Source organism: Echinops telfairi, unplaced genomic scaffold (genome assembly GCF_000313985.2).
Source record: "Echinops telfairi isolate 266 unplaced genomic scaffold, ASM31398v2 ScPeMD7_12;HRSCAF=54, whole genome shotgun sequence".
Classification (NCBI taxonomy): domain Eukaryota; kingdom Metazoa; phylum Chordata; class Mammalia; order Afrosoricida; family Tenrecidae; genus Echinops; species Echinops telfairi.
The window spans coordinates 8,039,228-8,054,159 of NW_022103909.1; the positions used below are offsets into that span (position 1 = coordinate 8,039,228).

Sequence of the window (14,932 nt, forward strand, 5' to 3'; positions counted from 1 at the left end):
CCTGGGTTGGTCAACACCACCTCCTTTCCCCCACCTCTCCCTCTTCCATGTTCCCCTGGAACTATTGGTCCCATTGTTTTCTCCTCCAGATGGTTCATCCAGCCTACTTTACTTATCTAGATAGACCTGCAGAGATAATAATATGCACCAAAAAAAACCAATACATAGCAAGACAAAGCAACAAAAGAAAACAAAAAACAAACAAACATCAATGACCAAAAATAAATAAATAAACAGACAAAAAGAAAAATCTGTAAATAACTCAAGGTCTGTTTGTTGACTTCTAGGAGTGTCCTCCAGTTCAGTCCAATGGGGTACCCCGCCCTGGCCCCAAAGTCTATCTTTTGCACACCTTCAGGAGCTCCCTGCTCTGCTCCCCCTGCTGCTCAGCTGCCTTTAGTATTTTGCCTCAGTTTGGTGGGGTCAGACTGGGCCAGTGCCGCCACTGAGTCTTAGAACCATCAAAATCGGGAAATTATCATTGCTATTACTACCATCTAATCCTCGGTTTGCCAGTTTCCCAGTAATTTGCTTTGTAACCAAGGGATCAATTTCAGAGTTGTGTTTCATTTAAAAATAATGCCTTTTTAGACACTCAATCTAGAATACTTATGTAGCCTTCCTCATGAACTTGACACTTTGGAAGATTTTAAGTTTTGTTGTAAGATATCTCTAACTTTGTGTGGTATTTCCTCATGTTTAGATTGAGATGATGTATTATTTTGGTGGGAATATCACGGTAGTGAGACTGTAGTCTCATTGCAACCTATAGGATGGCTTATAATCTCTGTCTCATTACTAATGTGCAATGTGATGCTTGCTTTAGTTGATGTCTGATAGATATCTTCAGTGTAACATTACTATTTCCTTCATAGAATTAATAGGCATTTTGCAAATTTTGCAAGCAAGTATTTTGCAATTGTGCTATTTATTCTCAAATTGTCCCAGATTTGGCCCCTTAAAGCCTAGTGTCTTTATTGATGCATTTTTGTTGCTAATGTTGTCTTCTGACTTTACTTTGAGTACTTTTTACTTTGTGACAGAAATGTTCCTTGATTGCTTTTTACTTTCCTGTCAACAGCCGTGGAATCAATCATTTTTGTAAGGAGTGGTTCCTTTTTAGCAGAAAAGGGTGCTGAGAACCAATATATTTGGGTGTTATGTTTTCTCTCTCTATAGAGATATGTTTAGATTCTGTCCAAATGTTTCCATGGCTGATTCCTCAGAAGTGGACCACCTATTCCTTCTTCAAAGTTCATTCTTAGTTTGGAAGCTGTGCTTCTGAAACATGTTCACTTCGAGTGACCCTGCTGGCATTTGAAATACTAGTGACATTAGTTTTAAGCCTCACAGCAGCTCACAAGCCACCACAGTACAATACACTGACAGACAAGTGGTAAATTCAGAAGACGACATGGAACAAAGTATGTCATTGCTGATATCTGATGGATCTTATCTTAAATTGAAGAATGCCAGAAAAAATGCTCATTTGTATTTTATTGACAATACATACAATAGAGTTTGTATTGGATTTTATGCCAAGGCATTTATTTGACTGTGTGGACCTTAACTATGGATAACCTTGAAAAATGGAATTACCTTAATAGTACATTGTGCTCATGATCCACCTGTACATGGAACATGAGGCAGTTGTATAAACAGAACAAGGGAATACTGTATGGTTTCAAATCAGGAAAGGTTTAGGATTGTATTCTCTTGCTATACATATTCAATCTGTGTGCAGAGCATATCATCAGAGAACCTGGATTATATGAAGAAAAATGTGGCATCAGGATTGCAATATGCAGATGACACCACCTTGCTTGCTGAAAGTGAGGAGAACCTGAAGCACTTGCTGATAAGCTCAAGGATTGCAGCCTTCCATATGGATCACAACTCAATGGAAAGAAGACCAAAATCCTAACTGAACCAATAGGTAACATCATGATAAATGGAGAAAAGATTGAAATTGTCAAAGATTTGTTTCTTGCTTTAGAGTCACCGTCAATGAAAGCAGCAGTCGAGATCACATGATGAGGTTACATTGGGTAAAATTGCTGCACAAGATCTCTTTTCGAATTTTGAAATGCCAGGATAGTCCTTGAGGACTAAGGTGTGCCTTACCCATGCCATGGTGTTTTCAATTGCCTCATATGTTATTGAAACTTGGACATTGAATAAGGAAGACTAAACAAGAATTGATGCATTTGAATGATGGTGCTGGAGAAGACTATTGAAAGTGTCATGCTGCCAAAAGAACCAACAAATATGTTTTGAAAGAAGGACGACCAGAATGCAAGGATGGCAAGACTTCAACACATACTTTGGACATGTCAGAAGATAATCCCTGAAGAAGAGCATGCTTGGTAGAAAAGCAGGGAAGCAAAAAAGAGGATGACCTTCAATAAGACAGAATGACATTGGCTACATTGAGGGGCTCAAACATAAGAACAATTGTGAAGGTGACACAGGACAGGTATTGTTTCATTCTGTTGTCCATAGGGCCCCATGAATCGGAACCAGCTCAACGGCACTTAACAACTACAGAGAAACAGCAACATACAGAGAAAACCATGAATTCATACCAGTTTTTCCAGTTTCAGTCCACACGATTATAGTTTTCTCTTTCTCTCTCTCAAATTATGACTTCTCTTACTGAAACAAGGCTTCTTTTATCCTTAATATAGTTAATTTACTTGATCATCCCCTTTGTGTGACCAAATTTCCCATTAACTGCTGTCACTCCTTCTTTTGTATGTATACCGTTTGCCTTCTGCCTCGCTTCTAACACTGTGCTGGGACACAGTCTTCACCTCAAGCTTCTCAGATAAGTGGGACTGTCACTTCCTGTTTTAGCTCTAGTACCTCACTCTGGGATTCCACACCATCAAACTCATCATGGATTTGATACCCTATGCTGGGCTCTCTTCCAGAAGAGCCCCCTTGCTACATCTGGGTCACCACGTGGACACCAGCCTTACTCAAACTACATCATTGCTTTTGGACTCCTACAGATAATCTTGGCATTTTTCAGTTACTTTTTATATTTTTTACGAAAATACTGACATGTTCCTTTAAATATACTTATTTTTATAAAAGATTTTAAAAAGAAAATGATCAAATCAGAGCTTCACATTGGCTCTTCCTGATTCAGTCATGGTGAGGAAGCAAAATGCACACTCCTGAGTTTGTAAAACTTGGATGTACCAATATGATAACTATAATAGGAAACTTAATCTCCCTCCTAGAAAACGTGTGTGTTCACAATCAAAACTCTTGATTGGCAAAGTTAGAAACAATGTTGCCTTTATTCAAAGTGGCAACTGTTTTATCACAACCAGATGGGCAAAATTGGAGAGTTTTGCCTGACTCAGTGGTAGCTGACCAAGGAACTTTGAATGTATTCCTCTCCACAGTGCTGACACTTACCTAAGGTCTTCTCCAAGCTCTTCTCCCATCAGGCTCTTCTGTGCCTCTTCTGATTCTCCACTAAGCTCCGACCCATAATTTTTCCCATTCTAGTTACTGTATTACTCTGGTGTGTCAAAAGTCTATAAAGTCTGTTCTGATTTCACTGTTGGCCACAACTTGACTTAAAAAAAAAAACAAAAACTGGTTCAAAGCCCCGGATCAAATATAGTATGAACTTAAAAACTTAAACCTTCCTGCCACTTCTTGAGGCCGTTCTGACCCATAGTGACCCTTATGCACAGCAGAATAAAGCGTTGCCTGGCTCTGTGCCATCCTCATAACGTTCCTAAGCTTGAGCCCATTCTTGCAGCCACTGTGTCAGTCCGTTTCCTTGAGGGCCTTCCGCGTTTTCACTGCCCTTCCACTTTATGAAGCATGGTGTCCTTCTCCAGGGACTGGTCCTTCCTGACAGCATGTCCAAAGTATGTACGATGAATTCTTACCAACCTTGCCTCGAAGGAGCACTTTCTTCCAAGATCGATCAGTTTGTCCTTTTACTGATCCATTAAAAGGTACTTTTATCCAGCACCACAACTCAAAATGCATAGATTCTTCTTAGGTTGTGGGATACAAAAAAACTTTTCCCCAGCTTTGTCTCCCTCAAAGATATACCAAACATTAGAGGCTGCTTGCCAGCATGTGGTGGGAGGTCAGATGCTTAGAGATATCCTCCCCGAAGGCATTCAGCCTTCAGACTACTGTCTGGTCCCACCACAGGTGGGGCTCACTCCCTGCTGTTAAGGACAATGGATTACTTCCCCTGAAAGTTTAGGCTAAATAAAGTCTCCAGCTCTAGGCTGCCCTCATGAATCTAGGATTTGCCCATTTTGTCAAAGTATGTATGCCCTTAATCCCTCCTCTTTCTATTGGGTGTACACCCCTAGATTGTCCCCCTCCCATTACTGTATTACCTATAGTACAACTCTTTCCTGTGACATATGTCTTTACCTGTAATTAGTGGGCTTGCATGGCCCCCAAAGATATATAAACCTTGGTTAGTAATAAAGAGTTCTCTCGCCCCAGTCCCCTCCTCCCCCTCCACCACTCTCCTGCTCTCTCCTGCCTTGTACCACCAAGAGGAGCTGAGGTGAGCATGCTACCATGAAATGTGTCTGACTCCTTAATTTTACTATCTCTTCTATTGCCTCTATTTCTCTATGACTTTAATATTTACTTATTATCTCTGTACAGTTGCACCTACCACACCCATGATGATTTGTTAGAGGCTGGCTCCCCTGACATTCGGTCTTCCTTATTCAATGTCCCAACTTCCATATGCTTTTGAGATGACTGAAAATACCATGGCCTGGGTCACAGGTTCACCCTAGCCTTCAAAGTAGCATCCTTGCTTTTCAGTACTCTAAAGAGGTCTTGTGCAGTATGTCTACCCAATACAATGCTAGTTTGATTTCTTTATTGCTGCTTCCATGTGGATTGGTTGTAGATTTCAGTAAGAAAATCCCGGACAACTTCAACCCTTTCTCCATTTGTCATGATGTTACCCATCAGTCCAGTTATAGGATTTTGGTCTTTACATTGCGTTGTAACGTAATCCTTATGGAAGGCCGTGATCCTTTATCATCTTCAAGTGCCTAAGGTCCTCTTCACTTTCAGCAAGCAAAGTTGTGTCATCTGCATATTGCAGGTTGTTTGTAAGACTTCCTCCAGTCCTAAGGCCACGTTCTTCATGTAATCCAGCTTCTCTGATGATTTGCTCTGCATACAGATGGAATATGTGTAGAGGACACAACCCTGTCAAACGCCTTTCCTGATTTAAAACCATGCAGTGTTCTGTTCACACAACTGCCTCTTGTTCCAGATCCAGGTTCTGCTTTTGCACAATGTAGTGTTATGGGATTCCTTTTCTTCTGGACGGCTGTCCTTAGTTATGGTTCACACAGTTGAATCCTTTGGCACAATCAGTGAAACACAAGTAAACATCTTTCTGTTTTGAGTCAAGATCCATTTGACAACAGCGATATCCTTTGTTCCACAGCCTTTTCTGAATCTGGCCTGAACCTTTGGTAGCAAGCATCCTGCCAGTGTATTGCTGTAATCCTTGTTGGTGGATCTTCATCAACATTTTACTTGCATCAATGATACTTTTTCTATGGTTTGAGCATTCGGTTGGGTCACCTTTCTTTGGAATGGGTACAAATATACATCTCTTCTAGTCAGTGGGCCATGGAGCTGTCGTCCAAATTTCCTGGCATAGATGGGCAATACTTCCAGTGCTTCATCACCTTGTTGAAGCATTTCAATTGTTGAAGCATTCCATCAATTCCTAGAGCTTTTTATTGGCTAATGCTTTCAGTGCAATTTGAACTTCAGTACCATTGGTTCTTGCTTATATGCTACCTGCTGAAGTAGTGGAATGTCGACCAGTTATTTATAGTACAGTGACGCTGTGTATTTTTTCCATCTCTGTTTGATGCTTCCCAAATCATTCAATATTGTGCCATAAAATCTTTCAGTATTGCAACTTGAGACTTGAATTTTTTCTTGTGTTCTTTGTTTGATATGCTGAGTGTGTTCTTACATCTCTATTATTGATAAAACTAATCTTATTTTTTCATTTCCGTAGAATTTACAGACATTATTAGAGTCATTCTTCACTGTAATTTTAATGGAAAGGTAAAATATAATTCAGGTATATTTTTGTATATAAGATTTGGAGTCAGTCACACTTAGCTTTGAATTTTAAAAGCCCCATAGTTGATAGTTACCATTTATTGGTCATTTAGTTTGTATTTCAGTTTCCTTATCTATTTGAACTTTTAAAATGTACACCAGGGTGTAGAATTATGTGGAAAGCCATGGCAAGATATTTAGTATGTTGCGTAATATAGACATTCTTCTTCCCACAATCCTGTGTTCCAGGTTTGTAGATACCTGTGTCTGTTGGGTGACACAAATGGTTAAATGCTGCACAACCAACTAAAAGCTTGGTGGTTCAAACCCACTATTGGGACCTTAGATGGCAGTCTGCTTCTGAAAGGTTACAGTGGTACCCCTATTTAGCAGTTCTACCCCCGTATACTTGGAGTCACCATGAACTGGAATTGATGACAGCTGACAGTTAGGTCTAAGAGTTAAACATAGTCCCTGCCCTGGAGCATTTTAGTCTTAATCAGGCCTCTATTGCTTCCTCGTGTTCTTTCTTCTAAATATGAGTAGTTAACCATACTTTCTATTCCTCCCTTTCTACTGCTGCACTAACTTATCTCACAGCTCCCAAGTTAAGCATTTCAGGAACCACTGAATATAGGTAAAACGGAAGAGAACTGGGCTTTTCCTTAAAGAGTCTCTAATTTTGGCAAATAATCTGAGAAGATGAACTATATGAAGAAGAACAGAAATTAGTATTGGAGGTAGGCTCATTAACAATCTTTGATATGTTGGTGACATAGCCTTGCTTGTTAGAGTACGCACTTGAAGCACTTGGTGATGAAAATCAAAGTCTGCAGCCTTCATTATGGATTGCAACTCATTGTAAAGAAAATTAACACCCTCATAGCTGGACCAATATATATCATGATAAATGGACAAAGGACTGAAGTAGTCAAGAATTTACTCTTGTTTGCTTCCACAATCAATGCCCATAGAAACAGCAGTAAAAAACCTTAGAACAAAAGACATACATCCTTGGAAAATCTGCTGGACAAGACTTCTGGAAAGTTTTGGAGGCAACTATGTCACTTGATGGTGCAGTGGTTAATCTCTTAGTTGCTAACCGGAATGTCAGTAGTTCACACTCATCAGCAGATGTAGCAGTCTGTTTCCTTAAAAATCACTGTTAATGGTTGTAGGAACCCCCAGTAAAATGATTTTTGAAAAAAATCACAGCTTTAGTAGCAGCTAACTACTATAAGCAATTCTACTCTGTCCTGTATGTAGGATCACCATTTGTCAGAATTGACTTACCAGCAATGTGTTTTGTTTCTTAAAGAACCGAAAGTTTCCTTAAATCTCTCATGTATTGCTTCTTTGACTTTTTCTTATTCTTTACTCTCATTCAGCAGTTAACTCTCCTCTGAATGTGCTGGGATTCTGTCTATAACTCACATTCAGCACTTAACATTTGTTATCTTGTTCAACTTTTGTATCTTTCTCCAACTGAATATACTACTTATACCAGGGAAGAGTATTAATATTTCTTAATCTCTTTTTGTATTTATATCTAGTGCTACACGCTCAGTTTACTACCTTGACCCTAGTAGTTGTTCAACTATTTATAATTCACAAAAACAGAACTACAAACATTAAAATAACTGCCAAGGCAACACCAGTTTGAAAATTGTCTGGGATCAGTTAGACAGTTGATAAATGATATATGGTCTCTTAATGTAAATATACTTGTAACATTCTTTGTTTGTCTAGATGACCAAGAAAAATAGTTGGGTAAACTGTTCTCATGGAGAATAGAATACTAATAGATTCAAAATATTTCTATAAACTATAATTTGCCTGAAAGTATTATTATACAAAAAGCCTTCAGAAAGGACAGCCTTGAAGTTCCCCAAACTCCAAACTCATTGCCATTGACTTGATTCTGAGACATAGGTCATATATCTTTAGGAGCAATTAAACATGTTCAATGACTTAGAATAACAACCTCAGTAATAAGGAGGTAGAGGCATGGAGCAGAAAAATAGCTTTGTTTGAAAACTCACTAGATAAAACAAAGTAAGGAGGAAACAAATTTAAGTCCTTAAGAGAAGTTTAGAAGGAGATTTCAAAGACATTGCCACAAACATAATGTAAAAATACTCAATGATTTTATATTGGTGATTGAAGTGATAATACTTTAGCTATAATAAACTCAAATTTGCTGCCATTTGAGTCTATTCTGACTCATAAAAACCCTATATAGGACAGGGTAGAGCTGCCCTTGTGAGTTTCTGAGGCTATAACTCTTTACAGGAGTAGAAAGCCCATCCTGTCTCCTGTGGAGGGGCTGGTAGTTTCAAACTGCTGACCTTGTGGTTAACAGCCCAACTTGTAACCCATGACGCCATCAGGACTTCTTTGGCTATAATAGGTTAAGTAAAATATACCAAATTGAGTTTTTTCTGTTTAAACTTTTTTATATGGTTACTAGGAAAAAATTACACAAGTTGTATTTTAGTATGCTTTATTGGACACTGCTACTTAGGGGTCATAATGTTTATCAGGGGGCTTCAAAACATTAATGGAACAATATCACTCTATTTCAATTAACTTTTCTGTCAATTCTTTGAAGCCCGCATTTCCAGTCTACTTCCAGTTAGTGTTTACCACTTGAAGTAAAATATGAAAACCCCAATGATCTTTTATGATAATCATTACATATATATATTGCAAACAAGGAAAACCCCACCAGACAAGCAATTTTTGTTTTTAGAAATCATCCCCCCCCAAAAAAAAAATCCATATTTGAAAGAGCTTAGGAGAAATGTGGACCTTTAAATAAAAAGAAGCTGTTTACTTCTTTTGTGTTTTGTTTTATTTTGTTTTCATTAGGGACATTCCAGGCTTCCCTTGGGTACCATTTCTCCTTATTCTGAAGAAATTCTACAAGCATATCTCAAAGGAGATCTGGCTGTACATTCCCTTTACTTCCCTTCAACAGGAACTACTTTATCCACTGATTTTTGATGGAATTTTCATTGGATATGTAATTCTGACAGCACTTCGAAGATGTTCCCCTTTATTATCTGAGCTCTATAGTTTCTGGAGAAATTTAAAGTAATTTGAATTGTTAACTTATATGTTTTGTTTCTCTAGGTATTTAAAAGGACCCCTGGCCGCCCCCCTGCCCACTCTTTGTTTTTTCCCCCATAGTTTAATGATAATGTGCCTCAGTGTGGGTTTTTTTTTTTTTAATTAAAAGATCATTTTATTAAGGGCTCTTATTGCCTTAACAATCCATACATCAATTGTATCAAGCACATTTGTACATATGTTGTCATCATTATTTTTAAAACATTTACATTCTATTGAGCCCTTGGTATCAGCCCCACCCCCCATGACCCCTTGATAGATTATCAATTATTATTTTCATATCTCACACTGCTGTCTCCTTTCCCCCATGTTTTCTGTTCTTCCTCCTGTATGGTTATGTGTAGACCATTGTGATCTGTTCCCCCTTTCTCCTCCCATCATCTCACCTTCTTCCCCGTACCCTTCTCGTATTGCTATTCCTACCCCTGCTCCTGGATTCCTGAGCCCCCATCTCTAATCTATATCTGTATACATGCTCCAGTCTAGTCTGAATTGAGAAGCAGCACTGGGGTCATGATGGTGGGGCCGAGGGAGCCTCAAGGAACCAGAGGAATATTGTGTGTTTCATCGATGCTTTACTGCACCGTGGTTGACTCCTCTCTTCCCTGTGGCCCCTCATGGGGGGATTGTTTGATTGTCTCTAGATGGGCTTTGGATCTCTGCTCCAATCCCCCTTGTTCTCAACAATAGGGTTTTTGTTTGTTTATGTGTCTTCTGATACTTATTACTTGGTCCCGATGACTCCTCATGATCATACAGACCTTGGACTTCTTCCATGTGGACTTGTTGCTTCTCTGCTGAATGGCTGCTTGTTTAACTTCAAAGCCTTTAAGGCGCCAGATGCTAAATGCTTTAATAGCTGGGCATCATCTGCCTTCTTTACCACATTTGCTTATGGACCCATCTTCAGTGATTGTGTCCGGAGGGTAAGCAACTCAGAATGCTGATTTGTGAGAACAAAGTGTTCTGTGTTGAGGGAGGGAATGATCAGAGGCCCGAAGTCTGTCCACTACCTCAGTGTATTGCTGTATAAATATATGTACATAGGCCAATACTTCTATTTTTGTGGATTAATGTATTTACATATGTACACACCTATGCTTATGCCTCTATCCTAAGTCCTTCCTGTTTCCTTTTACCTTTCTCCTGCCCCACCATCACTTTCCCCCTATTTCTGCCTCTTAGTGCTAGTTTGCTGTTGCTTTGATGCCCCTAGGAGCTCTATCTCCTTGTTGTTTAATTCCCTAGTTGTTCCCCTGTCTGTGGCGCTGCCTGCTCACTTGCACCCTTACTCCGCCACTCTCTCCCCCCAAGTACCCCCTGGGACCATCAGTCCTACTGCTTTCTCCTTGGGCTTGCTTCCCATGCCTATCTTATATAAGTAGGTAAACCGACTATGACATAAACCAAACAAAAAGAAAAGGAGAAGAAAAAGGGGGGTATACATAATTCCAAGTCTGTTGGCTGATCTTCATGACTATATCCCCACTGGTCATGGGGGGACACTGGGTCAATGTGGGCTTTTTTGTTTGTTTTGTTTTTTGAGTTTATACTAGTAGGATGTTGTTGAGCTTTATTAGTTTCTATGCTTGTGTGTCAACATGTTTGAGAGGTTTTGGACATTATTGCTTCAGATATTTATTTTATGCTCCAGTCTCTTTCTCCTCACTTTCTAGGACTTCAGTGACTTGACTAAAGCACCAAACAACTCTTGTAGGACATTGGTAGGTATGGTGTATTGCTGTATAAATATATGTACATATATGTATATGTACATTTGTACATATGTACATATATTTATATTGTACATTGGTAGGTATGGTGCTTCCTTAAAAAGAAACAGACCCCATATGGTCTAGCAGCCCCACTAGTTGATATGTATCCTACCTATATAAGAGCTGTGACATGAATAGATGAATACACACCCATGCTGATGGCAGCACTATTTACAATAGCAAAATGATGGAAACAACCTAAATGTTTCCATCAGTGTGAATGGGCAAACAAACCAAAGTACATACATACCATGACCACTACGTAGGTTAAGCATTGGACTGCTAACTGCAAGTTCAGCAATTCAAATACCGGATGCTCAGAGAGAGAAAGAGGAGGCTATCTGCTCCGTCAAGATTTAGGCTCAGGCATCCAAATGAGTTATTAGGAACTGGAATCAACTCAATGGCAGTGAGTTTGGTGTTCGATTTTTAGCAATGGGTTAAGCGTTCCGATCGTTTCACACTCTGGCCAGCATTTTTTATGGTCTGTTTTAGTGCTGTTGTTGTGGTGAGATGATATTTCATTGTTTTGATTTGCATCTCAATGGCTAATTGATCATGAACATTTCTTCATTTATTTGTTGGCCACCTGAATGTACTCTTTGAAGTGTCTATTTGGATCTTTTGTCCATTTTAAACTGGATTGCTTGTCTTCTTGTTAAGGCGCTCTATACATTTTAGAGATTAGTCTCTTGTCTGATATGCTGTTGCCGATTATTTTTCCCCCAGTATGTGGGTTCTCTCTGTTACTCTTGATGAAATCCTTTGATGCCCATAAATACCTTAAACTTTAGAAGGTTGCAGAGTTGTCACAGCTCTGTGGGAATGGCAGTGTTTCCTCTGTGTGAGTTGGAATCAGCTCAGTAGCACCTAACAACAAGCCAGTTGATCTTCAGTTGTGTTTGATAGTGCATTTATGACCTCTTATCCACTCCTATCAAACTGAGAGGGGAGCAGACAGCTCCCTTTTACTCCTACAGCCTGGCTGGTAGGTTTGAACTGCCAACTGTAAGGGTCAAAGCCTAACCTGTAGCAGCACTCAAACCAAAAGGGAAACTCACTGCCATCAAGTTGTTTTTGACGTATAGGGAGGGACCCTCTAGGACAGAGCAGAGCCTCCCTGATGGGTTTTTGAGGCCAAAAATATCTGTAGGAACAGAAAGCTTCGTTTTTTCTGAAGACCAGCTGATAAGATTCAACCTGCTGACCTTGTGCTTAGCAGTCCAACTTATAAACTACTGTCACCCCCCAAAATAACCAAACTCACTGCCACCAAGTCTATGTCAATTTATAATGACCCTGCAGGACAGGGTAGAACTGACCCTCTGAGTTTCCAAGGATGTAACTCTTTACTGGAAGAGAAAGCGGTATCTTCTCCCTAGTAGAGGCTTGTGACTTCAGTGAGCAATCCAATGCATAATCACTATGCCAGAACTCCTCACCAGGGCCTCCTGTGTTGCTTCTAGTGCCCTTAAATTTGTCCCTATTTTTTATAGGCTCTGTAGTTTTACATTTCGATCTTTATTGTTTTGTATATTATGAGCTATTGGTCCAATTGTATTCTGATGCAAATGAATATTCCGTTTTTTAGCCCCCTTTGTTAGAAACTATCTCTTCCCTGTATGATGATGTTTCAGTCCTTTGTAAAACATAGCTGTCCATTAGCGGATGCATTTATTTTCAGGTCCTCGATTTTGCTCTGTTGATCTGTGTGTTTGCTGTTGTGCCAGTACACTAGAGTGTTTTGATTACCATGACTGTAGTAGGTTTTGAGACCAGTACGTTTGAGGCCTCCTACTTTGTTCTTCTTTAGTAATGCTTTGCTTACCCAAGGTCGCTTTCTTTTCTTTATAAAGTTGATGGTTGGGTTTTCCATTTCTTTAAAAAATGATCATAGAATCTGGATCAGAACACATTATATCTGTACATTGCCTTGAGTAGTTGACATGCTCACATTGGTAGGTCTTTCTATGAACGTGGGAAATTCTTCCTTTTATGTAGATCTCCTGGTTTCTGGTAGCAGTGCTTTGTTTTCTTTATGGAGGTCTTTTGTTTCTCTGGTTAGATTTATTCCAAAGTATTTAATGTTTGGGGTGGCTATTTTCAATGGTGGTGTTCTAATCTCCTTTTCAGAATATTCGTTGTTAAAGGAACCCAAGTGATTTTTGTGTAGAGAACCTTAAATGCCACTTTGGTAAATCTTTCCTTTATTGTTGATGTTAGGTGCCGTCAAGTCAGTTCTGACCCATAACAGTCCTATGCACAACAGAATGCAATACTGCCTGGTCCCGTGCCATCATCACAGTTATGGTATTCTTAGCGTTTGAACCCATCATTGTAGCCGCTGTCACAATCTATCTCTTCAAGGACCTCCTTCTTTTTCACTGCCCTGCTACTTTAGCCAAGCATGATGCCCTTCTACAGAGGCCAGTCTCCAAAGTGTGTGAGACTCACTCTTGCCATCCTTGCCTCAAAGGAGCACTCTGGCTGTACTTATCTTCCAAGATAGTTTTGTTTGTTCTCTTACCCTCTGTGGTACTTTTAATATTCTTCGCTGCCACCATAATTCAGATGCATCAATTTTTCTTCCATCTGCCGTATTCAATGTCTAACTTTAACATGCCTATGAGACAATTGAAAATACCGTTAGGGATCCCGCTATAAATGGAGCCCTATTTGATTTACATGGCTATACTGCAAATCGCTCAAAAGGAGCCCTCAGCAGTTTACTGTAACCCACCAGGCACTCTGCAGGAGGAAGATTTAAGTCACTCTGTTTCCATCAAGATTTAAATCTTGGAAGAGCTATGGAATGGGTTTTTAATCTGTGTGATAGGGTCTCTATGAGTCAGAGTCTACTCAACTGTGGTGAGTTTGGTTTTTAGTGGTGTTCCTCAATGTAGTCTTTACATGAAGTTCTCGGCTTTACCTTCTCTTCTCAGTACACTCATTCATCTACCATTATTCTTGCCATATTGCCCCATTGAATGCTGTTTCATCAACTGTGTTGATCCTGAATGGCTTAAGCTCCTCAACAACACAACTGTTTTAATAACCTTCCTTCCCTCAGAACCCTAGTCAAAATTTCATTTTCCTAAGCTTTGATTGTATTTAGGTGTGTACCATGAAGTCTTTGTTACGTGTCCTTTCGGGAACACTTGTGTGCTTCTTACTAACAAGGCATAGGAAAGACCTGATTACCCTCTGGAATGATTAGCTTGTCTTACTATGGCTTTTACTGTGTAAACTAATTGTTAAAATTCAGAGTATTTTTTAAATTGGTTTTATTAAAAGTAGGCAAGCATAACAGTTCTTTACTATATTTCACCCTACAGGAAACCCTTTTCCAAGGAGAAATGAAGAAGAAAATGATTTTTACCTTAAATGTGGGTGATCAGGAATATGAAGACATGGAAGGTACCATTTTATTTTTATAAAAATTGCATGTTGAAAATAAATCTTGATATTTCCAAACTGTTCATTTGTATTCCAAAATAGTTTATTATTCTTAAGTTCTGAAATATGTAAGCCCAATAACCAAATGTATTACCACATTGTCCATAGGGTTTCCAAGGCTGGTTATCTTTTTGAAGCTAACTGCCACATCTCTCTCCCACTGCGTGGCTGGTGGGTTCAGACAGTCGATCTTTTGGTTGGCAACTGAGCACTTAAATGTCTGTGCCACCGGGATTGCTTCCTTAAATACGTAGCGTCTAGTTGGCTTTTTTCCCTTCCTTGCTCCCATGTCTTTCTTTAAATTGCTTGAAGTGTTTACTTTGTTGAACTGTTTTCTTTTTAATATTTGCTCTCTAATGATTTAGGAATACATACGGCTTTCTATTAGTTGGGGGGTGGGTGAAGGTGTTTTTAAAAACCGTTATCATTGACATTTTTTTCCTGCTTACTCAAAACCTAAAATTGAT

General features: G+C 39.3%; 1 protein-coding gene across 3 annotated transcripts in view; it reads left to right on the top strand.

Annotated features, from left to right (window-relative positions):
- Positions 1-14,348: 14,348 nt before the first annotated feature.
- SCAF11 (SR-related CTD associated factor 11) overlaps positions 14,349-14,932 on the top strand; it is a 59,170-nt gene continuing 58,586 nt past the window's right edge. For all 3 annotated transcript variants that reach the window (XM_045287243.1, XM_045287244.1, XM_045287245.1), the window contains exon 1: positions 14,349-14,426. In XM_045287243.1, the coding sequence (XP_045143178.1) occupies positions 14,366-14,426 (61 nt within the window). In that variant the 5' untranslated portion in view covers positions 14,349-14,365. The remainder of the gene's footprint in view (positions 14,427-14,932) is intronic.